Source organism: Aquarana catesbeiana, linkage group LG08, assembly GCF_042186555.1.
Source record: "Aquarana catesbeiana isolate 2022-GZ linkage group LG08, ASM4218655v1, whole genome shotgun sequence".
NCBI lineage: Eukaryota > Metazoa > Chordata > Amphibia > Anura > Ranidae > Aquarana > Aquarana catesbeiana.
The window spans coordinates 306,233,891-306,260,113 of NC_133331.1; the positions used below are offsets into that span (position 1 = coordinate 306,233,891).

Genomic DNA, 26,223 nt, shown 5'->3' on the forward strand with positions numbered 1-26,223 from the left:
ATAGTATAATATCCTCTTATTGATTGGAATCATTTTTATAGGTCTAAATGCTCAGTCCCATCTACCTGATGATAGTGAGGGATAGTAAGAGCTTCTTGTGTGGAATCCCGGGAATACAGAGGGCGGGGACATCTCTCTGGTGGGTTCCCATTACTGGATCCATCTGTAGGAAACACACACACTGACTGAATACATTGTTTCTATGTGTTTATCAGATGATGGGGGATCTAGGTGGACCCTCCGTACTGCTCTCTCCTTTACAATAAAGTCTCCTCTTACCCGGTGATGTGAGGGGCGGCTGATTGTCCATCATGACGTCCTTGTAGAGATCCTTGTGTCCTTCTAAATACTCCCACTCCTCCATGGAGAAATAGACAGTGACATCCTGACACCTTATAGGAACCTGACACACACAATGATACAGTCACCATCCAGACACATCCCTTGTCTGTTACTGGATAATGTCCCAGAATTCCCACCACCGCTCACCTCTCCTGTCAGCAGATCAGTGATCTTCTTGGTGACTTCTAGAATCTTCTTGGCACTGGTTACCTTTGCTGTCCGGCAGTGAGGTGGAGGCACTGTGATAGGCGAAGTTTCATGAAGAAAGCTGTTGGGTGTTAATGGTTTACCAGATATTTTATTCACGACTTTATAATCCTGAGAGAGAGAGAAAAAAAAATATCAGTACAAACTTCCCAGAATCCTCCTCATCGTCCTGGTCAGAAAAGATAAGAGTGATGTCATGTGACCTCCCAGAATCATCCTCACCTCTCCGGTCAGCAGGTAGATGATCTCCAGGGTGAGGTCTAATATCCTCTCAGTCATGTGACTTTGGTCTTTATCCATCCTTAATAACGTGGTCACGTGATTGATTCAGAACTCTCCTCTCTGTAGACAGATAAACTGAGAATTATCTGGACTGTAATGATTAATGTCTGCACAGAGTTCCTCCATAAGTTGGACACCTCAGACAACCTCTTAAACTATATTATGTCCTTTTGTATTTCTACAACTTGAAGAAAATGAGAGATCCCCTTTAAGATGTCTGAGAAGAGAAGGGTTAGATCCTTTGTAAAATCTAAACTCTGGTCTTCCCATTCAGTTTTGCATAGGCGTACAGGCTCATGTCCTGGCTCTAGACTTAGGATGTATCCGGTCTATAAACCAGAGGCTCTGGATGGACAGTTGGATAAATGGCTCTATATTTAGGATGTATTCGGTCTATAAACCAGAGGCTCTGGATAGTCAGTTGGATAATTGGTTCTATATTTAGGATGTATCTGGTCTATAAACCAGAGGCTCTGGATGGACAGTTGGATAAATGGCTCTATATTTAGGATGTATCTGGTCTATAAACCAGAGGCTCTGGATGGACAGTTGGATAAATGGTTCTATATTTAGGATGTATCGGGTCTATAAACCACAGGCTCTGGATGGACAGTTGGATAAATGGTTCTATATTTAGGATCTATCTGAATTATAACAGACATCACAGTGACTATGGAGGAAGAGGACGGACATGACGGGGGGGAGGGGGTTACTGGGTGTAAATATAAAATAAGATCTTATCACCTCCTCTGCTGCCAGTTCCATCAATGTCTCCTCTCAACTTCCTCCCGACTCACCTCTGACCTGGAAATTCCTGTCCGTTTGAGACATCACTTCCTGTTTCTACTCATATAACTTCCTGTTTGTTCCTCTTATTACTTCCTGTTTACGCGGTCCACTGCCAATTGGAAGGATCGCCTGACGGAGAATAGAAGATCAGCAGTCTACACTGTTCTACAGTACTCTTGACAGCTGCTTCTCGGTGCATTTTTTTTTCCAAATAATAAAAGTAATTTGTGTGTACAATTTATAAATTGAAAAAACAAAAAAAATAAACTAAATATTATCTGTACAAATTTACACTCCGTCTTTTTTTTTTTTTTTACAGGAGTCTGCAAAGCATTGCACCTTCGATCAGTGGATTGCAGGTGCAGTATCAGGCTCCTGCAGACACTTTCTCCAGCTTTCTGCCCGTACCGCCATACTAGCTTTTAGTTACAAAGCTGGAGAAAGTAAGAGAGTTGGGACCACCCACACTTTAGAACACAAGAACAGCGCCACACCTACTCTTTTTTAAACCTACATCTTATACTCCACCTAGGTGGTTGTATCTGTAGGGGGCAGCAGTTCCTATTACATCTAGCCATTTTGCGCAGAACCACTGAAACATTTTTCTTGAGTCTGGAGGATGCCCCACTAAATTCTCCAAGGTCTGGCACATTTGGACCAAAGAGACAGTGGCTTCCGTCACCATACCACCCTAAGAATTTTTTTATTAGATAAAAACAGTGCAATTGCGAAGCCACTTCCATGAATAAGTTTTTTGGTAGTACTAAGTATTACCAGTATAGCGGACCTTTTAGGCTAAGAAATAATAAAGAGAAAATCTAATAGAAGCAATAAATTTAATAAGAATTACATAAACTAGTCAAAAGAGGGATAAAAAGTGTGCAGTGAACGGCTGTCTTTCAGGGGCACGCTCTTTATGGAAATCCTGGTTTAACAGCTATATGGTCACCTGTATGGTTCAAGCCCCCTAGTGAGCTGTGTACGGTGGACGCCTTCTGGCGCCCTTTACCTCCTTTGTACCAGGACTACTAAATGCCCATTTGCCCCTGCCTCTAGTTCCAGTTATCGTGGATTTATTTCCTAATCTTCAAATATATTGTTCATCCTATCATGGATATTACAATAATATATTCCAAATTAAGATAGAAAAACATATTCTCTTATCTGTTGCGTCTTTGAACCTTGATCGTGTCCTGAAGAAGCCTAGTGGCGAAACGCGTAGACGCACAAGGGCTCATTGCACATAATAGACAGATGCACAGTATATGATGTTTCTATTGAATTTTTGTATTACTTCCTTGGTACTAGATACAGATCATCCAAGAGTGCTGTGGGACTATTGATCCCATCACATTACTGGATTTACCTTAAGTTGATTACACTTGTTTGGCCTCGGGCATCGGTTGCCATACCAGGTGTGTTTTGTGTTAAGTGTTAGATTGTATATTTTTTTAAGCCTGGGTATGCCCAATACGCTTTGTTTATTATAACTACATCTTTTAAATTCAATAAAAAAAGAATTAAAAAAAACCTGTGTAACACGCAACGTCTGGTTCACGGTCTTGTGCTGTTCATGATTAGGCAAGTCTGTCTACGTTAACTTCGATGATGTCATTATTACGGCATTATGTCTGCAATATGCTAGTTATTGTTGCAGTGGGCATTACTGCAGCAGTGTGCTGACTTTACCTGACCCCCCCATCAGCCACCGAACAGCAGAATGAAATAGAAGCATGGGTGGCCATGCCACCCCCTTTTTCTCTCCAGGTATAAAGTAGAAATCCTCAAATAAATGTTAAAATAAAGAGAGAGTTGCACAGCAGGTAGAGAGGGGTATAAAAATCTCTACAGCATTCTGCCTAAAAGCAGGAGGAATACAGGAGAGCCCAATGTCCTTCAGGGGTGGTGTATATAGAGAGGAATTCCAGATTTCTGTTCTAGTATCCAAGTTTTAATCGCTGTAGCACCGACAAGACCAATCGTTGCGACAATGATGGGACTGATCACATGGCATTGATATAATCGGTAAGTCACTGATAGAGATGATCTCTGTATCACTGATGAAGATAATTACTGTGAAATTATGGAGCCTATCACTGGGACCATGAGGAGAAGAACCAAGATGGCAGCCATGGAAATAATCCATGTAGAATTTGTTGTGGCTCAATGAATCCTCAGAATTATCAGCTGACACGTATGGAACTAGACCTTCTGGACTCTCCATCTAAGGAATATAACACCAATGGTTGACTCTCTATAAACTGAGCAGAATGACCCCCTATATCACTAATGAAGGTATTGATTGAAATTATGGAGTCTATCACTGACCATGAAGAGGAAAACCAAGATGGCAGCCTTGGGAATTTTCCATGTAGAATTTCTTGTGGCTCCATGAATCCTTAGAATATCAGCTAAAACGTATAGAACTGGACCTTCTGGACTCTCAAATACAACATCAATGGTTGACTCTATAAACTGAGCATGATGACTCCCATATCACTGAAGAAGATAATGACTGAAATTATGCAGCCTATCACTGACCATTAAGAGGAGAACCAAGATGGCAGCCATGGGAATTTTCCATGTAGAATTTCTAGTGGCTCCATGAATCCTTAGACTATCACCTGACACACACATGTGGAACTGGACCTTCTGGACTCTCCATCTCTCAAATACAACATCAATGGTTGCCTCCCTATGAGCTGAGCATGATGACTCCCATATCACTGATGAAGATAATGACTGAAATTATGAAACCTACCATAGACCATGAGGAGGAGAACCAAGATGGCAGCCAAGGGAATATTCCATGTAGAAGTTGCAGTGGCTCCATGAATCCTTTGAATATCAGCTGACACACGTGTGGAACTGGACACTGACCATGAGGAGGAGAAACAAGATGGCAGCAATAGAAATATTCTATGTGGTTTTTGTAGTATCCCCAGGTTGAGTTAAAAACTCTCTGTCTCAGTATTAAAACACCAATGGATGACCCTCTGTGAACTGAGCACATTCTGATCACCAAACATCTAAGAATTATGGTCATTTGTTTAAAAACAAGACTTAGACTCAGAATATTGTAAAGTATGAAGATTTTTTTAAATTTATTTTGGAAAATCAGAACAAATAATTAACACAATTAAATGAAGTTAGGATCTACGTACGTCAAATCTTGTATAACTAAAGTCAAAATAAATATATCAAAGTTAATACATTGAACCGATGAAAAGCCAAACAAAGAACAATAACGTGCAGCAGCCAATAGCAACCTATAGAAACAGATGTCTATGTATTTCTAGGCGTGGCCATATATTGGATTCTGGGTGCTATCTGTGTGAGTGTGTGACCAACTCAGCACTGTTTGTTTAGAGGACTATATTATTATAATGTAATCCATGCAGACCTTTAGATATCACATCACACCCTGAAAATTTACCTTTTTTAAACAGACTACTGATATGCCTATCTACCTTCCCCGTTCAGCGAATCTAAAGCTAATTGGGTTACAGTCATTCCCTGGTATGCTTACATATCTTGGTCTACATACCTACTAAGCGCGTTACGAGGGGCACCTACTTCCCCTGATGATTTTTATTTAATATTGTGAAGAATGCAAAATAAACAAACAGGAACGCTCCAATGAGAGGGGTGCGAGTGCCAGAAACTGTAGAAAACAGATGTCACCAGCCAGCAGGACACACTGAAATGTTAATTTTGTCATTAACCACTTTAAGGCTCGGTTCACATCTGCAGTTTGCAATTGATGCATTCTGCAATGCATTTTGCAGTGCGTTTTTATACATGTGTTTTTTCCCCTCTTTAACAAACCCTGTATAGCTGGTTGTTAAGGAGCAGGCTGCCCGCCATGTCCTTAACAACCGATGATTCATCAGCTGTCAGCAGGCTTCTCTGCTGACCGCTAAATGTAAAACCAAGCATCGACGGCAATAAAAAAAATCAGCAAGAAAAGGGCGTGGGGTCCCCCCCCGATCCATACCAGACCCTTTTGAGGGGAACACCCCACCACAATTAAAAAAAAAAAATTGCATGCCCCCCCACCCCCCCCCAAAATCCATACCAGATCAGATTATCTGAGCATGCAGCTTGGAGGGGAAGAGCGAGCGCCCCCCTTCCTCCGGAATCATACCAGGCCACATGCCTCCCAACCCCAAAGCACCTTGACCCCAGTGTTGATGGGGACAAGGGCCTCTTCCCCACAACCCCGGCCAGTGGTTGTGGGGGGCTTATTGGTATCTGGAAGCCCCCTTTACCAAGAGGAAGAGGCCTTGGGGACAAGGTGCTTTGGGGTAGGGGTGCAGAGCCCCCTCCCCCATGTTGAGGGCATGTGGCCTGGTATGGTTCAGTGGGGGGGGGCTTGTTCATCCCCTCCTTGTCCTGACCTGCTGGGCTGCATGCTCAGATAAGGGTCTGGTGTGGATTTTGGGGGGGGCTCCACGCCATTTTTTAAAATCTTGGTGTGAGGTTCCCCTTTAAAATCCATACCAGACCTGAAGGGCCTGGTATGGATGGGGGGGGACCCCACGCCTTTTTTTTTTTGCCAAAGCACCTTTTCCCCATGTTGATGGGGACAAGGGCTTCTTCCCAACAACCCTGGCCAGTGGTTGTGGGGGGCTTATCAGTATCTGGAAGCCCCCTTTAACAGGGGGAAGAGGCCCTTGGGGACAAGGTGCTTTGGGGTGGGGGTGCAGAGCCCCTTCTCTCAAGTTGAGGTCTTGTGGCCTGGTATGGTTTAGTAGGGGGGGCGCTTGTTCGTCCCCTCCCTTTCCTGACCATGCTGACCATGGGCTGCATGCTCAAATAAGGGTCTGGTATGGATTTTTGGGGGGGGGGCTCCACGCCATTTTTTTAAAAATCTTGGTGTGAGGTTCCCCTTTAAAATCCATACCAGGCCTGAAGGGGGGGACCCCACGCCGTTTTTTTGCCAAATCACCTTTTCCCCATGTTGATAGGGACAAGGCTTCTTCCCAACAACCCAGACTCTTATCTGAGCATGCAGCTCGTCAGGTCAGGAAAGGGAGGGGACGAGCAAGCGCCCCCCTTCCTCCTGAACCATACCAGGCCACATGCCCTTAGCTTGGGGGGGTGCTTGGGGGTGGGCTCTGCCCTCCCAACCCCAAAAGCACCTTGTTTCCAGTGTTGATGGGGACAAGGGCCTCTTCCCAACAACCCCAGCCAGTGGTTGTGGGTGGCTTATCGGTATCTGGAAGCCTCCTTTAACAGGGGGAAGAGGCCCTTGGGGACAAGGTGCTTTGGGGTGGGGGTGCAGAGCCCCTTCCCCCATGTTGAGGTCTTGTGGCCTGGTATGGTTCAGTGGGGGGTGGCGCTTGTTCGTCCCCTCCCTTTCCTGACCTGCTGGGCTGCATGCTCAGGTAAGGGTCTGGTGTGGATTTTGGGGGGGGGGACTGCACGCCTTTTTTTTAAAATCTTGGTGTGAGGTCCCCCTTTAAAATCCACACCAGACCTGAAGGGCCAGATATGGATGGGGGGGAGACCCCAGGCCATTTTTTGGCCAAAGCACCTTAGCCCCTTCCCCCATGTTGAGGTCTTGTGGCCTGGTATGGTTCAGTGGGGGAGGGGCGCTTGTTCATCTCCTCCCTTTCCTGTCCTGCTGGGCTGCATGCTCGGATAAGGGTCTGGTGTGGATTTGGGGGGGCTCCACGCCATTTTTTTTAAATCTTGGTGTGAGGTTCCCCTTTAACATCCATACCAGACCTGAAGGCCTGGCATGGATGGGGGGGACCCCACGCCGTTTTTTTTGCCAAAGCACCTTTTCCCCATGCTGATGGAGACAAGGGCCTCTTCCCAACAACCCAGACTCTTATCTGAGCCTGCAGCTTGTCAGGTCAGGAAAGGGAGGGGAGGAGCGAGCGCCCCCCTTCCTCCTGAACCATACCAGGCCACATGCCCTCAGCTTGGGGGGGGGGTGCCCTCCCAACCCCAAAGCACCTTGTTCCCAGTGTTGATGGGGACAAGGGCCTCTTCCCAACAACCCTGGCCAGTGGTTGTGGGGGCTTATCGGTATCTGGAAGCAACGTTTCACAGGATGAAGATGCTCATGTGGACAAGGGACTTTGGGGTGGGGGCATGGTATGGATGGACGGGGGGAACCCCACGTCCTTTCTTGACAATTTTTTTTATTGCCGACAATGCTTGTTTTTACATTCAGCTGTCAGCGGGAAAGCCCACTGACAGCTGCTGACTCATCGGTTGTTAAGGGCGCGGTGTCCGGCTGAAAAACGCATAGATGTGAACGTGTCCCATGGGAAACCATGTTGAATGGACTGTAGTGCGTTTCCGCAAAATGCATTATAAAACGCATAGGTGTGAACCGAGCCGAACATGTACCCCCCTAATAAATATATTGTTTTCATACATTTCTTCTATGGACTCACTAATTCCAGTTATCAACAGCTTCCAAAGCTGAGAGTTCTCTGACATCTTAGTTCCTTCATCTTTAAAACAATTACCGCACTCTGAGCCTGAAAAACTGTCCTAATTGTGAGTTCCCTGGTGTTGAACAAGCTGTCTTCTCTCAGTGAAGCATTTCCCGCACTCTGAACATGAAAAAGGACGCTCACCCGTGTGACTCCTATGGTGTGTTAAAAGTTTGCCCTTTTCAGAGAAACATTTTCCGCACTCTGAACACGAGAAAGGCCGCTCACCTGTATGAATTTTCTGGTGTTTGACAAGGGCTCCTTTGTGAATGAAACATTTCCCGCACTCCGAACATGAATAAGGACGCTCCCCAGTGTGCCCTTTCTGGTGTTGAACAAGGCCTCCTTTGTGAATGAAACTTTTCCCGCACTCCGAACACGAATAAGGACGCTCGCCCGTGTGACTTCTGTGGTGCTGAAGGAGTGTCTTTTTCAGGATGAAGCATTTGCCGCACACTGAGCATGAATAAGGACGCTCACCGGTGTGACTTCTCTGGTGGTTGAGAAGGTCGGCCTTCATAGTGAAGGAATGCCCGCACTCTAAACATGAAAAAGGACGCTCACCTGTGTGAATTCTCTGGTGTTTAATGAGGTTTCCTTTTTGGCTAAAACACTTCCCGCACTCGGAACAGGAATAAGGACGTTCGCCCGTGTGGCTTCTCTGGTGCAGATGAAGTTTTACTTTATCGGTGAAACATTTCCCACACGCTGAACATGAAAAAGGACGCTCGCCCGTGTGACTTCTCTGGTGTTTGATGAGTCCTCCTTTGTGGATGAAACGTTTCCCACACTCTGAGCACGCATAAGGACGCTCGCCCGTGTGACTTCTCTGGTGTGTGAGAAGTGTCTTTTTCAGAATGAAACACTTCCCGCACACTGGGCATGAATAAGGACGCTCGCCCGTGTGGCTTTTTTGGTGGTTAAGAAGATCGGCCTTCATAGTAAAAGAGTTCCCACACTCTACACACTGAAAAGGGCGCACACCGGTGTGAATTCTCTGGTGTTTAACAAGGTTTCCTTTTTGACTAAAGCACTTCCCGCACTCTGAACATGAGAAAGGACGCTCACCCGTGTGACTCCTCTGGTGTATGACAAGGTTTCCCCTCAAGGTGAAACATTTTCCGCACTCTGAACACGAGAAAGGACGCTCGCTCGTGTGACTTTTCCGGTGTATGCGAAGTGCTTTGTTTTCAGTGAATGATTTCCCACACACCGAACATGACAGCGATTGCTCTTCTGTGTGATTTCCATCATGGCTCAAAGAAGGTTCCTTCGGATTAGATGGACCTGTTGACCTCTCCTTTCTCTGAGGTTTTAGATGTATTTCTGAAGTAACATTATGTGATTTATCAGAAGATTCCTCAGGATTTGAGGGATTCCTGGATTTATCTAAACTGTAAGGTCTGTGATGTATATTATCAATATTGGGATTTACTTCTGGAGAATATTTTATGAAGCCATCGACTTCTGGAGATAAAATAAAAGGTCCCTCAGAGGTATTCCTGTTCCCAGCATAGTGTCCATCTGTTGGAAAGCAAATTAAAACAAAATGTTATCAGTGTTCTCCCTGCCTTTCCATTAAGGAGGAATATATGTTGGTACAGCATTCAACAGTTTCAGATCTCTGGCATGGAATCAGGAACATTTGTAACACCAAACTCCTCCTCACTGGTTGGGAACATGACATTATATTGAGGAATGGAGATGGACCTTTCATATGTTGTACAGTATCTCCACCTCGTTTGTTGGAAACATGACATTATATTGAGGAATGGAGATGGACCTTTCATATGGTGTACAGTATCTCCTCCTCATTTGTTGGGAACATGACATTATATTGAGGAATGGAGATGGACCTTTCATATGGTGTACAGTATCTCCTCCTCATTTGTTGGGAACATGACGTTATATTGAGGAATGGAGATGGACCTTTTATATGGTGTACAGTATCTCCTCCTCATTTGTTGGGAACATGACATCATATTGAGGAATGGAGATGGACCTTTCATATGGTGTACAGTATCTCCTCCTCGTTTGTTGGGAACATGACATCATATTGAGGAATGGAGATGGACCTTTCATATGGTGTACAGTATCTCCTCCTCGTTTTTTGGGAACATGACAGTATATTGAGGAATGGAGATGGATCTTTCATATGGTGTACAGTATAGTATCTCCTCCTCATTTGTTGGGAACATGACGTTATATTGAGGAATGGAGATGGACCTTTCATATGGTGTACAGTAGCTCCTCCTCATTTGGTGGGAACATGACGTTATATTGAGGAATGGAGATGGACCTTTCATATGGTGTACAGCAGCTCCTCATTTATTGGGAACATGACATTATATTGAGGAATGGAGATGGACCTTTCATATGGTGTACAGTATCTCCTCCTCATTTGTTGGGAACATGACGTTATATTGAGGAATGGAGATGGGCCTTTCATATGGTGTACAGTATCTCCTCCTCATTTGGTGGGAACATGACATATTGAGGAATGGAGATGGACCTTTCATATGGTGTATATATAACATATACTGTTCATTTGTTGAATACATTGGGCAGTAGGGCAAATACAATCATAAAGTTTTTCTTCTTAGCAGTTCAGGTTTTTCAGACTTTCACCCACTAAAGGATGTGAAGTTCTCTATGTTGAACAAGGGCAGCACAGACTTTGCCTAATCAGAGGAATAGCGGTCAAATCTATTACACAATGTATCTGTTGCTGTGAAAGTAGTGAAAACGAAGAATGTTACTGAATTGCCTTTTTTCTATTGGGATTAGGAAGGAACTATTTAACTTTGTTGGACTAAATTTGGCCAAGCTTTATATACTGTACGTTTTCTGCCTTCCTCTGGATCAAGAGAAAGATTATCATATATCATATATCATTTTTCGACCCATGTAATAACATTAAAATATAAATGTAAACGGACTCTACATTATAGGCTGTTACATGTTATTTAAACACCCTCATTGTTTATTACTTACTTGTGTCCATATTTAGAGAAGATTCCTCTGGGTTACTTTTCATAATCATCTCCCCCTCCTCCATAGACTGCTGATCTCCACTCACCAACCTCTCTTCTTCTTTAGCCTCAATTTTGATGTCTTTCAGTTCTTCACCCTAAACCCCAGAGATAACAGAATATACTTGTTAAAAGGAAAAAGATTGTCCTGTCAGAGCTTGGAATCATTTTTTAGGTCTACAAGCTTAATTTTACCTACCTGATGATGGTGAGAGATGGTGTGATCCTGTGTGGAATCCCGGGAATACAGAGGACGGGGACATCTCTCTGGTGGGTTCCCATTACTGGATCCATCTGTAGGAAACACACACACTGACTGAATACATTGTTTCTATGTGTTTATCAGATGATGGGGGATCTAGGTGGAGCCTCCGTACTGCTCTCTCCTTTACAATAAAGTCTCCTCTTACCCGGTGATGTGAGGGGCGGCTGATTGTCCATCATGACGTCCTTGTAGAGATCCTTGTGTCCTTCTAAATACTCCCACTCCTCCATGGAGAAATAGACAGTGACATCCTGACACCTTATAGGAACCTGACACACACAATGATACAGTCACCATCCAGACACATCCCTTGTCTGTTACTGGATAATGTCCCAGAATTCCCGACACCGCTCACCTCTCCTGTCAGCAGATCAGTGATCTTCTTGGTCACTTCTAGAATCTTCTTGGCACTGGTTACCTCTGTTGTCAGGCAGTGAAGTGGAGGCGCTGTGATGGGTGATGTTTCATGAAGAAAGCTGTTGGGTGTTAAAGGTTCACCAGATGTTTTCTTCACTACTTTATAATCCTGTGTAAAGAGAGAGAAGCAATTATCACCACAGACTTCTTGGAATCCTCCTCACCTCTCCGGTCAGGTCTGTGTTTTATTAATAGAGATAAGAGTGATGTCATGTGACCTCCCAGAATCCTCCTCACCTCTCCGGTCAGGTCTGTGTTTTATTAATAGAGATAAGAGTGATGTCATGTGACCCCCCAGAATCCTCCTCACCTCTCCGGTCAGGTCTGTGTTTTATTAATAGAGATAAGAGTGATGTCATGTGACCTCCCAGAATCCTCCTCACCTCTCCGGTCAGGTCTGTGTTTTATTAATAGAGATAAGAGTGATGTCATGTGACCTCCCAGAAACCTCCTCACCTCTCCGGTCAGGTCTGTGTTTTATTAATAGAGATAAGAGTGATGTCATGTGACCTCCCAGAATCCTCCTCACCTCTCCGGTCAGGTCTGTGTTTTATTAATAGAGATAAGAGTGATGTCATGTGACCTCCCAGAAACCTCCTCACCTCTCCGGTCAGCAGGTAGATGATCTCCATAGTAAGGTCTATTATCTTCTCAGTCATGTGACTTTGGTCCTTGCCCATCGTTGTAGATGTGGTCATGGGATCTGTACAGGACTCTCCTCTCTGTGGATGGATAATAAACTGAGAATTATCTGGACTGTACTGGGGATGAATAACGTCTGCACAGAGTTCCTGCATATTTCTAACATGCATTTTCCTCCATATTTTCTCACTGCTTCCTATACTATATTACAGGCCTTGCGTAAGGATGCAACTGGAAGCAACCGAGAAATTCTATTTAATAAGCAACCACAGACAAACTTTTTCCTTTATTCTTATTTAAACAGCATAGGACACAGGCTCCTTTAAGTCTTGACCATAGGTTATGTGCCACCACTTTCAGGTGAGGACACTGGCAAACAAAGTTGTTGGGACAGCTCATATATCTCCCCCACTCCCAGCAATCCTCAGTTTTTAGCAAGTGTGCTTAAAAGAGAAGTATGGGAATCGGGTTTTTTTTGCAGAATCATACTTACCTAGCTGGATGCAGCATTGCTCTGATGCTGCATCTGTCTCCCGCCGACTCTAACACTGAGAACCGGGCGATCAAACACCACTGATTGCTCAGTTCTCACAGCTCTGTGAGCATACAGCTGGTGACTGTCAGACATCGGCTCTCTGCCCCCCCCCCCTGCTCACTAGAACGCCGGGCTGTGGAGGGGGTGGGAATAGCCGACTCAGGCTCTCAGCGGCACGCCGGTCCAGGCATGTGGGCAGATCCCGACCATATGGTTGTGATCTTGCCAGAGCTTGGACCAGCTCTGTGACTTCAGCCTGCTGTCAGCTGAAAACGGGTCACAGAAGTGCAGAACGAACTGCACTTCTGTGATCCACAGGAAAAGTACAGCCAAATGAGCTTTGGCTGTACTTCTGCTTTAAGCGATGGATGACCTTTGTCTATTGAGAAGAGGTTCTGGCTTGTAATTCTGATATTTCTTTAAGATTGAAGACTTTGCTGCACTGATGCCACTGTGGCAATAGGATTTCAGATTCCAGATTGGTCAACCCTTTGGAGTGTTTCAGGAACCCTATCTGGACCATGACATGGCATGGGGTGAGTATGTAACATTGCCTTTGGCACTGGACTTAACGTTTGGCACACAACCTCGGTACAGCAGTGCTGCAGAGTGCCCTACAGATTCAGGGCAGTGGCAAACCTAATCTCTGGTGTTCCATTCACTGAATACCCACTTCAAGGAGGAGAGGGTATGCCCTCCCAATTAGGGCAAAGCAGGAAGTCCCCACCTGGTGGGTTCATCCCCGGGAAGGAGCCAGTACACTGGTGTGATGATTCCAGGGCTTTTCTTCTTACCCTGTGGGGTTCCACCTTTACCCTTCTTACACTTAAGCTACCCCCTGGGCCCCTGCTTTGGGCACAGAGGGGTGGGTGGCAAGAATACCTTAGGCTACGAGCAGTGTGTTGCAAGGGAATGGGACACTTTTAAATAGTTTGTCGCCACCATGGCCTAGCGTTCGCCACTTTCAACAGTCTGGAGAAATTTTGATGCAGCCCCTGGGGCTAGGGTTGCCACCTCATCCCTTTAAACCATTGCCATGCCATTGCCTTGCAAGTGTTTTTTCCCTTTTTTTTTTTTTTTTTACAAAATCCGTGGTTTACAACCGCTTTAAGAGGAATGGGGAGTACCAGAGGAGATAACAGGAGATTCTGAGGTGTGAAGACTGAGGTCTAGTTTAGGAGGAATAGAGAGTACCAGGGGAGATAATGGGAGATTCTGAGGTGTGGAGACTGAGGTCTAGCTTAGGATGAATGGGGAGTACCAGAGGAGATAATGGGAGATTCTGAGGTGTGGAGACTGAGGTCTAGCTTAGGATGAATGGGGAGTACCAGAGGAGATAATGGGAGATTCTGAGGTGTGGAGACTGAGGTTTAGTTTTAGAGGAATGGGAAGTACCAGAAGAGATAATGGGAGATTCTGAGGTGTGGAGACTGAGGTCTATTTTAGGACGAATGGGGAGTACCAGAGGAGATAATGGGACATTCTGAGGTGTGGAGACTGAGGTTTAGTTTTAGAGGAATGGGGAGTACCAGAGGAGATAATGGGAGATTCTGTAGGAGGCATACTAGCACATCATGCCATTGCCTTGCAGGTGGTTTTCTTTCTTTTTTTTTTTCTTCTTTTACCACATCCGTGGTTTACAACCACTTTAAGAGGAATGGGTGGTGTTAGAGGAGATAACAGGCGATTCTGAGTTGTGGAGACTGAGGTCTAGTTTAGGAGGAATGGGTGGTGCTAGAGGAGATAATGGGAGATTCTGAGGTGTGGAGACTGACCTCTAGTTTAAGAGGAATGGGGAGTACCAGGGGAAATAATGGGAGACTTTGAGGCGTGGAGACTGAGGTTTAGTTTTAGAGGAATGAGGAGTACCAGAGGAGACAACAGGAGATTCTGAGTTGTGGAGACTGAGGTCTAGTTTAGGAGGAATGGGTGGTGCTAGAGGAGATAACGGGAGATTCTGAGGTGTGGAGACTGACGTTTGGTTTAAGAGGAATGGGGAGTACCAGGGGAGATAATGGGAGATTCTGAGGTGTGAAGACTGAGGTCTAGTTTTAGAGGAATGGGGAGTACTAGGGGAGATAATGGGAAATTCTGAGGTGTGAAGACTGAGGTCTAGTTTTAGAGGAATGGGGAGTACCAGAGGAGATAACGGGAGACCCTGAGTTGTGGAGACTGAGGTTTAGTTTTAGAGGAATGGGGAGTACCAGAGGAGATAACGGGAGACCCTGAGGTGTGGAGACTGAGGTCTAGTTTAGGATGAATGGGGAGTACCAGGGGAGATAATGGGAGATTCTGAGGTCTAGTTTTAGAGGAATGGGGAGTACCAGAGGAGATAACGGGAGACCCTGAGGTGTGGAGACTGAGGTCTAGTTTAGGATGAATGGGGAGTACCAGGGGAGATAATGGGAGACTTTGAGGCATGGAGACTGAGGTCTAGTTTAGGATGAATGGGTAGTACCAGAGGAGATAACGGAAGACCCTGAGGTGTGGAGACTGAGGTTTAGTTTTAGAGGAATGGGGAGTACCAGGGGAGATAATGGGAGATTCTGAGGTGTGAAGACTGAGGTCTAGTTTTAGAGGAATAGGGAGTACCAGGGGAGATAATGGGAAATTCTGAGGTGTGAAGACTGAGGTCTAGTTTTAGAGGAATGGGGAGTACCAGAGGAGATAACGGGAGACCCTGAGGTGTGGAGACTGAGGTCTAGTTTAGGATGAATGGGGAGTACCAGGGGAGATAATGGGAGATTCTGAGGTCTAGTTTTAGAGGAATGGGGAGTACCAGAGGAGATAACGGGAGACCCTGAGGTGTGGAGACTGAGGTCTAGTTTAGGATGAATGGGGAGTACCAGGGGAGATAATGGGAGATTCTGAGGTCTAGTTTAGGATGTATGGGTAGTACCAGAGGAGATAACGGAAGACCCTGAGGTGTGGAGACTGAGGTTTAGTTTTAGAGGAATGGGGAGTACCAGGGGAGATAATGGGAGATTCTGAGGTGTGGAGACTGAGGTCTAGTTTTAGAGGAATGGGGAGTACCAGAGGAGATAACGGGAGACCCTGAGGTTTGGAGACTGAAGAAACTGAACTCTGCCCCTAATGTGGAGACCCCAGGCTCCACACCTTGGAGTTATCTCCACTGGTACTCCCCACTCCTCTAAAACTAGAGAGGAAGTTTCTGCCTCTATTGTAGACTTTATGCAGAAAGTCTCTACTCTGAATGACAATGGGATGCACGAGGCATAAGTGCCACCATCCGAACCTCAGATTCTCTGTTTGTTTGGTTTGTTCGACCTGTGGGCTCTCACAAGAGCAGTCACACATCACGTTTTACCATCTCTAGGTAGATAAGCCTAGATATATATATAGATATATATATATATATATATATATATATATCTATATATATATATATAGATATATATATATATATATATATATATATATATATATCTATATATATATAGATATATATATATATATCTATATATATATGGATAGATATATGTGCATGTATAGCAGCTTCTTCTGGAGATAAAAGACATCACAGTGACTATGGAGGAAGAGGACGGACGGGGGGTTACTGGGTGTAAATATAAAATAAGATCTTATTACCTCCTCTGCTGCCAGTTCCAGCAATGTCTCCTTTCTACTTCCTCCCGACTCACCTCTAACCCGGAACTTCCTGTCTGTACCTGACATCACTTCCTGTTTGTTTAAAACCACTTCCTGCCTCTGCCTGGTATCACTTCCTTTCTCTGCGCTCCACTGACAATACGTAGCATCGCCTCCTTGTGGAGAATATAAAATCTGCAGTTCTTGTAGTTTCTAAAAACTTCTTGGTGCGTTCTTCAATTTTATTGTCTATAAACCACCCGAGGTAAAAACCAAAAAAATCAGAAAATAAAAAAAATACATTGTGATGTAATATTCATGAATTAGTGGACAGCATGTATAGGAGAGTAGTGTGGAGGGTATGATAGTGGGCATTATGTACAGGAGAGGATTGTGGAGGGTATGTACAGGAGAGGAGCGTGGAGGGTATGACAGTGGGCAGTGTGCACAGGAGAGGAGTGTGGAAGGTATGACAGTGAGCAGTATGTACAAGAGAGGAGAAAGGAGGGTATGACAGTGGGCAGTATGTACAGGAGAGGAGTGCAGAGGGTATGACTCTAGAACTAGACCTTCTGGACTCCCTGAAACTGGACCTTCTGGGTGCTCTGGAACTAAACCTTCTGGAACCCCTGAAACTGGACCTTTTGGACTCTCTGGAATTGGACCTTTTGGGCACTCTGGAACTGGACCTTCTGGACTCTCTGGAACTGGACCTTCTGGACTCTCTGGAACTGGACCTTCTGAACTCCCTGAAACTGGGCCATCTGGACTCCCTGAAACTGGGCCTTCTGGACTCCCTGAAACTGGGCTTTCTGGACTCCCTGAAACTGGGCCTTCTGGACTCTCTGGAACTAGACCTTCAGGACTCTCTGGAACTAGACCTTCAGGACTCTCTGGAACTAGACCTTCAAGACTTCATGGAACCAGACCTTCGGCACTCTCTGGAACTAGACCTTCTGGACTCCCTGGAACTAGACCTTCTGGGCTCCCTGGAAGTAGACCTTCTGGACTCTCTGGAAGTAGACCATCTGGACTCCCTGAAATAGACCTTCTGGACTCCCTGAAATAGACCTTCTGGACTCTCTGGAACTGGACCTTATGGATCCCTGGAACTGGACCTTCTAGACTCTCTGGACCTTCTGGACTCTCCGTCTCACTAATACCAATGGGATGACTTTTCTATGAACTGAGAACATTCCATTCACCAATCCTTTAATACATATGGTCTATTGCAAATAAAAAGCAGTACTATAAATATTAAAGTTTTGAGATTTCTTGTTTATTTTAGAAACTTAGAATAAATAATAAAACTAAATGAAAAAAAAACTAAATGAAATCTCATAGAATTAAAGCAAAAATTATATCAAAGTTATACATTGGCTGGACCAATAAAAAAACAGCTACTTCGGTTTAAAAAAAAGAAAAACCCAAATGAAATGTAGCAGCTAATAGGCAACTCTTACTTATAGCTTACTATGTATTCCCATAATTGCCCAGTATTCAGTAATATGCCCAACCACTTACCTCCCCGAGGAATCTGACACTAATGGGATTACAATAATGTCCTGCGACTCTCATATTTCTTGAGTTCCCGGGGTCAACGTACCTACTGAGCCCATTACGAGGGACTCATACTCTCCTTGCCAGATCTTTATTTAATTATTGTAGAGAATTCAAAATGAGGAATGTCGGGGGAGAGCCAGGAACTGTACAAGCAGATCTGATCATTGGAGCCTTCAAAATGGACTCAACCCAACAGACCCCACTGATAATTAGCCTTTGGCAACAGGAACTGTAGAAGCAGATCTGATCATTGGAGCCTTCAAAATGGACTCAACCCAACGGACCCCACTGATAATTAGCCTTTGGCCACAGAAACTGTAGAAGAAGATCTAATCATTGGAGCTTTCAAAATGGACTCAACCCAATGGACCCCACTGATAACTAGCCTTTGGCCACAGGAACTGTAGAAGCAGATCTGATCATTGGAGCCTTCAAAATGGATTCAACCCAACGGACCCCACTGATAACTAGCCTTTGGCCACAGGAACGGTAGAAGCAGATCTAATCATTGGAGCCTTCAAAATGGACTCAACCAAACGGACCCCACAGATAACTAGCCTTTGGCCACAGGAACGGTAGAAGCAGATCTAATCATTGGAGCCTTCAAAATGGACTCAACCAAACGGACCCCACTGATAACTAGCCTTTGGCCAGGCTCTACCCATTTATAAATTTTGTTTTCAAACATTTCTTTCACCCGTGATATACCTCCATACTTTTATCAAGAGGATCAGCAGCTGAATGTAGTCATTTACCACATTCTGGCCAAAACTGTCCTAATTCTGAATTCTCTTCTGTTGAACAAGTTGTCTTTTCTACATGGAAAAATGTTTACTGCCCAATGACCATGAAAAAAGGACGCTCAACCGTGTGACTTTCTCTGGTGTTGAAGAAGGCTTGCTTTTGCAGTAAAACATTTCCCGCACATTGAGCATTGATAAGGACGCTCACCCGAGTGAGTTCTCTGGAGTTTATGGAGGCTTCCTTTCGCAGTGAAACCTTTCCAACACACTGAACATGAATAAGGACGCACACCCATGTGAATTCTTTAATGTTGAAGAAGCTCCCCTTTGGTAATGAAAGATTTCTCGCACTCTGAACATGAGAAGGGTCGCTCAACCGTGTGGCTTTCCTGGTGTTTTAGAAGGTTTACTTTCTGAGTGAAACATTTCCTGCACTTCGGACATGAATAGGGACACTCACCCGTGTGACTTCCCTGATGTCTAAGAAGGTTTCCTTTCACAATGAAACATTTCCCGCACTCTAAGCACGAATAAGGACGCGTTTGTGAATTTTCTGGTGTTGCACTAGCTCTCCTATTGTAGTAAAACATTTCCCACACTCTGAGCATGAAAAAGGACGCTCCCCCTGTGACTTCCCTGGTGTTGAACAAGGTTTCCTTTGTCAGTGAAACATTTCCCACACTCAGAGCGCGAATGAGGATGCGCACCCGTGTGACTTTTCTGGTGTTTTTGAAGGCCGGCTTTCCGAGTGAAACATTTCCCGCATTCTGGACAGGAATAAGGACACTCACTTGTGTGACTTTTCTGGTGTCTAAGAAGGTTTCGGTTCGCAGTGAACCATTTCCCGCACTCTGAACATGAATAAGGACGCTCACCTGTGTGACTTCTGTGATGCTGAAGAAGTCCTCCTTTTGTAGTGAAAGATTTCCCACACTCTGAACATGAAAAAGGACGTACACCCGTGTGAATTCTCTGGTGTTGAAGGAGGTTTCCTCTTTGACTAAAACATTTCCCGCACTCTGAACATGAAAAAGGACGCTCACCAGTGTGAATTCTCTGGTGTAGAAGAAGGTTTACTTTATCAGTAAAACATTTCCCGCACTCTGTGCATGAATAAGGACGCTCACCTGTGTGACTTCTCTGGTGTCTTAGGAGACTTCTTTGAATAGTGAAACATTTCCCACACACCGAGCATGAAAAAGGACTCACACCTGTGTGAATTCTCTGGTGTATAAGGAGGCATCCTTTCTGTGTGAAACATTTCCCACACTCTGAACATGAATGAGGCTGCTCACTCTTGTGACTTCTACGGTGCATAAGAAGACCTTTCTTTTCATTAAATAAAGGCCTTCCTGTTTGAACTCCTTTATGGCTTAAAGAACATTCTTTAGAATTACATGGATATGTTGATTTGCCCGCACTCTGAGATTTTAGATGTACATCTGGAGTAACAGAATGTGATTTATGAGAAGGTCCCTCAGGCTTAGAGGGATCCATTGATCTCCCCAATTGGTGAGGTCTGTGATGTCTATTATGAGTGATGGGATTTACTTCTGGAGAATGTTGTGTGATGACATCATCTTCTACATTATAATCTGGAGATAACAAATATTGCCCCTCAGAGGTATTCCAGTTTTGTGGACAGTGTTCATCTGTCCGAAATTAAATAGAAAAAGTGATAAGTAGGTTTTATGTCTTACAATCAGGAGTCATACTTGATGGTACAACAATCAACAGTTTCACAGAACCCTGGCATGGATTTGGGAGCAATTATACCACCAAACTACGAGTCCAAACCAGATCACCAATACAATACACCCAAATTACACCGGGTAATAGCGTTTGTACAATGATTACATGGTGCTGAGAGAAGGGAAATGGACCTTCCTCCAACTATTGTGTAGGTAACAGAGGTGGATCTTTAATTCGATGTACAGTATCTTCACCTCATTTGTTGGGAACATGACATTATATTGAGGAATGGAGATGGACCTTTCATATGATGTGCAGTATCTCCACCTCATTCGTTGGGAACATGTCATTATACTGAGGAATAGAGATGGACTTTTCATATGGTGTACAGTATCTCCACCTCATTTGTTGGGAACATGACGTTATATTGAGGAATGGAGATGGACCTTTCATATGGTGTACAGTATCTACTCCTCATTTGTTGGGAACATGACATTATATTGAGGAATGGAGATGGACCTTTCATATGGTGTACAGTATCTCCTCCTCATTTGTTGGGAACATGACGTTATATTGAGGAATGGAGATGGACCTTTCATATGGTGTACAGTATCTCCTCCTCATTTGTTGGGAATATGACATTATATTAAGGAATTGGAATGGACCTTTTATATGGTGTACAGTATTTACTCCTCCGTATCGCTTTCTTTACAATAAAGTCTCCTCTTACCCGGTGATGTGAGGATCTGATTCTCCATCATGAGGTCCTTGTAGAGATCCTTGTGTCCTTCTAAATACTCCCACTCCTCCATGGAGAAATAGACAGTGACATCCTGACACCTTATAGGAACCTGACACACACAATGATACAGTCACCATCCAGACACATCCCTTGTCTGTTACTGGATAATGTCCCAGAATTCCCGGCACCGCTCACCTCTCCTGTCAGCAGCTCCATCATCTTGTTGGTGAGGTCTAAAATTTTTTGCTCATTTTGTATCTCAGGCATCAAAGTAGAAGGTTCAGTAATAGGGATCAGGCTGTTGCTCAAGTTCGGTGGCAAACAGTGATCTCTCCTCGTTATGGTCTGCTCTACAGATGTCTTTTTCTCTATTATACAATCCTGTGTGATAACATAATAAATATGAAAATCAAAGAATCCTCCCACTTCTCTGGTCCTCAAAGAAAAAAGTGGGGCTACATCCCAGCATTTCTCACCTGACCAATCAGCGGCTCAATATTCTCCCAAACGAGGTTAAATATATTTTTTTTTAAGTGAAATATGTTCTTTCCAGTTATAAGATCACTGAGTTTCTGATGATTGTCCATCATGACGTCCTTGTAGAGTTCCTTGTGTCCTTCTAAATACTCCCACTCCTCCATGGAGAAATAGACAGTGACATCCTGACACCTTATAGGAACCTGACACACACAATGATACAGTCACCATCCAGACACATCCCTTGTCTGTTACTGGATAATGTCCCAGAATTCCCGGCACCGCTCACCTCTCCTGTCAGCAGCTCCATCATATTCTTGGTGACTTCTAGAATCTTCTTGGCACTGGTTACCTCTGTTGCCAGGCAGTGAGGGGGAGGAACTGTGATGGGTGATGTTCTGTGAAGGCAGTTGTTGGGTGTTAATGGGTCACCAGATACCTTTCTCACTACCTTATAATCCTGAGCGACAGAAAGAAAAAATATCACTACAGACTTCCCAGAATCCGCCTTACCTCTCCAATCAGATAGGATAAGAGTGATGTCATGTGACCTCCCAGAATCCTCCTCACCTCTCCGGTCAGCAAGTAGATGATCTCCAGGTTGAGGTCTATAATCCTCTCGGTCATGTGAAGTGGGCCCTCGTCCATTCCAAGTGGTCATGTGACCTATACAGGACACTCCTTTCTAGAGATATAAAAAGCTGAGAATTTTCTGGAGAGGCTCTGGATGGACAGTTGGATAAATAGTTCTATATTTAGGATGTATCTTGTCTATAAACCAGAGGCTCTGGATGGACAGTTGGATAAATGGTTCAATATATAGGATGTATCTGGTCTATAAACCAGAGGCTCTGGATGGACAGTTGGATAAATGGTCCTATATTTAGAATGTTTTGGGGCGCATATTATAAACACAGGATGTGATATGTCTGTAGTAGTGAATGTTGGAGATAAAAGACATCACGGTGACTACGGAGGATGAGGACGGAACATGACGGGGGGTTACTGGGTGTAAATATAAAATAATATCTTATTACCTCCTCTGCAGCCAGTTCCAGCAATGTCTCCTCTCTACTTCCTGACTCACTTCTGACGCGGAACTTCCTTTTTATATGGGACATCACTTCCTGCCTTTTCCTCATATCACTTCCTGTCTCTGCGTTCCTCTGAAAATACGCAGAATCACCTCTTTATAATGTAATAATAATATAAAATCAGCTGCCATCATTTTTTAAAAAATACTTTTGACAGGTGCTCATTCTTTAATTCTCTTGACTATAAAACAGCCAAAGGTAAAATCCAAATAATGGTAAAATATAATGAAAAAAATGTATTTGTAAAAAGCAAGAATTAAACCCGAACATTGAATTACAAGGAACATGTTCTTATTTCTCACGCACACCAGACGTTTATTTAACTCTCCTAGAAGCCAGCAGTTTTACTGAAAAAAAAAATGACTGACGCATGTAAAAAAAGTGTCTAAAGCTTCCACAAGCTTTTAGGAGCTTTTTACAGGAATCGACCTCTTGCAGGGATAATTCATTCTTTTGGTCAGAACAAATAATTTATTTATTAATAATAATTTATTTAAAATTTAGCAGTTTTACTGTAAAAACAAAAGAGTTACACTTACAATGGTAAGGAGTCTCATCCATGTAAAGCCGCTGTGTATATGTACAGGTATAGTACAGTATTCCTAATACAGTACTGTACAGTATTAATATGAGCTTTTGCTCAAATTTTGATCATTTTTATATGAATAAATGAGTGTGGAACTAATTATCCGAGTTTCCACTTCTTCTTATGGGAAAATTTGCTTTGATATAAGAGTGTTTTGGATATCAAGTATGCTTCTGGAACAAATTATGCTCGTAAACCAGGGTATTGCTGTACACTGCTAAAAAGCCTATTTGTGCATGGACATATCGCTTACCAAGCAAGGGAGTTTAGAGGCAGGAAAAATAAAAAGAGCACCTGACGCCTCTAGGAGCAACTGGAAAAATGTCCAGTTAAAGGCAAGCTCGGGGGAAAGATGTGCAGAAGAGGATTATGGAGGGTATGACAGTGGGCAGTATGTACAGTAGAGGAGTGTGGAGTGTATGACAGAGGGCAATATGTACAGGAGAGGAGTTTGGAAGGTATGACAGTGGGCACTATGTACAGGTGAGGCGTGTGGAAGATATGACAGTGGGCGGTATGTACAGGAGAGGAGTGTGGAGGGTATGACAGAAGGCAGTATGTACAGGAGAGGAGTGTGGAGAGTATGACAGTGAGTGGTATGTACAGGAGAGGAGTGTGAACGGTATGACAGTGGGCAGTATGTACAGGAAAGGAGTGTGGAGGGTATGACAGTGGACAATATGTACAGGAGAGGAGTGTGGAAGGCATGACAGTGGGCACTATGTACAGGTGAGGAGTGTGGAGGATATGACAGTGGGCGGTATGTACAGCAGAGGAGTGTTGAGGGTATGACAGTGGGTGATATGTACAGGAGAGGAGTGTGGAGGGTATGACAGAGGGCAGTATGTACAGGAGAGGAGTGTGGAGAGTATGACAGTGGGCAGTATGTACATGGGAGGAGTGTGGAGGGTATGACAGTGGGCAGTATGTACAGAAGAGGAGTGTGGAGGGTATGACAGTGGGCAGTATGTACAGGAGAGGAGTGTGGAGGGTATGACAGTGGGCAGTATGTACAGGAGAGGAGTGTGGAGGGAATGACAGTGGGCAATATGTACAGGAGAGGAGTGTGGAGGGTATGACAGTGGGCGGTATGTACAGGAGAGGAGTGTGGAGAGTATGACAGTGGGCACTATGTTCAGGAGAGGAGTGTGGAGGGTATGACAGTGGGCAATATGTACAGGAGAGGAGTGTGGAGGGTAGGTATGACAGTGGGCAGTATGTACAGGAGAGGAGTGTGGAAGGCATGACAGTGGGCACTATGTACAGGTGAGGAGTGCGGAGGATATGACAGTGGGCGGTATGTACAGCAGAGGAGTGTTGAGGGTATGACAGTGGGTGATATGTACAGGAGAGGAGTGTGGAGGGTATGACAGAGGGCAGTATGTACAGGAGAAGAGTGTGGAGAGTATGACAGTGGGCAGTATGTACAGGAGAGGAGTGTGGAAGGCATGACAGTGGGCACTATGTACAGGGGAGGAGTGTGGAGGGTATGACAGTGGGCAGTATGTACAGGAGAGGAGTGTGGAGGGTATGACAGTGGGCAGTATGTACAGGAGAGGAGTGTGGAGGGTATGACAGTGGGCAGTATGTACAGGGGAGGAGTGTGGAGGGTATGACAGTGGGCAGTATGTACAGGGGAGGAGTGTGGAGGGTATGACAGTGGGCAGTATGTACAGGAGAGGAGTGTGGAGGGTATGACAGTGGGCAGTATGTACAGGAGAGGAGTGTGGAGGGTATGATAGTGGGCAGTATGTACAGGGGAGGAGTGTGGAGGGTATGACAGTGGGCAGTATGTACAGGGGAGGAGTGTGGAGGGTATGACAGTGGGCAGTATGTACAGGAGAGGAGTGTGGAGGGTATGACAGTGGGCAGTATGTACAGGAGAGGAGTGTGGAGGGTATGACAGTGGGCAGTATGTAGAGGGGAGGAGTGTGGAGGGTATGACAGTGGGCAGTATGTACAGGAGAGGAGTGTGGAGGGTATGACAGTGGGCAGTATGTACAGGAGAGGAGTGTGGAGGGTATGACAGTGGGCAATATGTACAGGAGAGGAGTGTGGAGGGTATGACAGTGGGCAGTATGTACAGGAGAGGAGCATGGATGGTATGACAGTGGGCGGTATGTACAGGAGAGGAGTGTGGAAGGTATGACAGAGAGCGGTATGTACAGGAGAGGAGTGTGGAGGGTATGACAGTGGGCGGTATGTACAGGAGAGGACTGTGGAGGATATGACAGTGGGCAGTATGTACAGGAGAGGAGTGTGGAGGGTATGACAGTGGGCAGTATGTACAGGAAAGGAGTGTGGAGGGTATGACAGTGGGCAGTACGTACAGGAGAGGAGGATATGACAGTGAGCAGTATGTTCAGGAGAGGAGTGTGGAGGGTATGACAGTGGGCAATATGTACAGGAGAGGAGTGTGGAGGGTATGACAGTGGGCAGTATGTACAGGAGAGGAGCGTGGATGGTATGACAGTGGACGGTATGTACAGGAGAGGAGTGTGGAAGGTATGACAGAGAGCGGTATGTACAGGAGAGGAGTGTGGAGGGTATGACAGTGGGCGGTATGTACAGGAGAGGACTGTGGAGGATATGACAGTGGGCACTATGTACAGGAGAGGAGTGTGGAGGGTATGACAGTGAGCGGTATGTACAGGAGAGGAGTGTGGAGGATATGACAGTGGGCACTATGTACAGGAGAGGAGTGTGAAGGGTTTGACAGTGGGCACTATGTACAGGAGAGGCGTGTGGAGG

At 44.8% G+C, this 26,223-nt stretch overlaps 1 protein-coding gene across 1 annotated transcript in view; it reads right to left on the reverse strand.

The window, feature by feature from the left end:
- Positions 1 to 22,898, reverse strand: part of LOC141106901 (uncharacterized) — a 35,495-nt gene extending 12,597 nt beyond the window's left edge. Inside the window, 12 exon segments of the mRNA XM_073597830.1 lie at positions 66 to 163; positions 280 to 403; positions 490 to 660; positions 772 to 850; positions 8,015 to 9,599; positions 11,070 to 11,205; positions 11,307 to 11,401; positions 11,518 to 11,641; positions 11,728 to 11,898; positions 12,392 to 12,511; positions 22,082 to 22,252; positions 22,363 to 22,898. Of these exon segments, the coding sequence (XP_073453931.1) occupies positions 66 to 163; positions 280 to 403; positions 490 to 660; positions 772 to 850; positions 8,015 to 9,599; positions 11,070 to 11,205; positions 11,307 to 11,401; positions 11,518 to 11,641; positions 11,728 to 11,898; positions 12,392 to 12,511; positions 22,082 to 22,252; positions 22,363 to 22,440 (2,952 nt within the window). The 5' untranslated portion in view covers positions 22,441 to 22,898.
- Between the last annotated feature and the right edge of the window lie 3,325 nt (positions 22,899 to 26,223).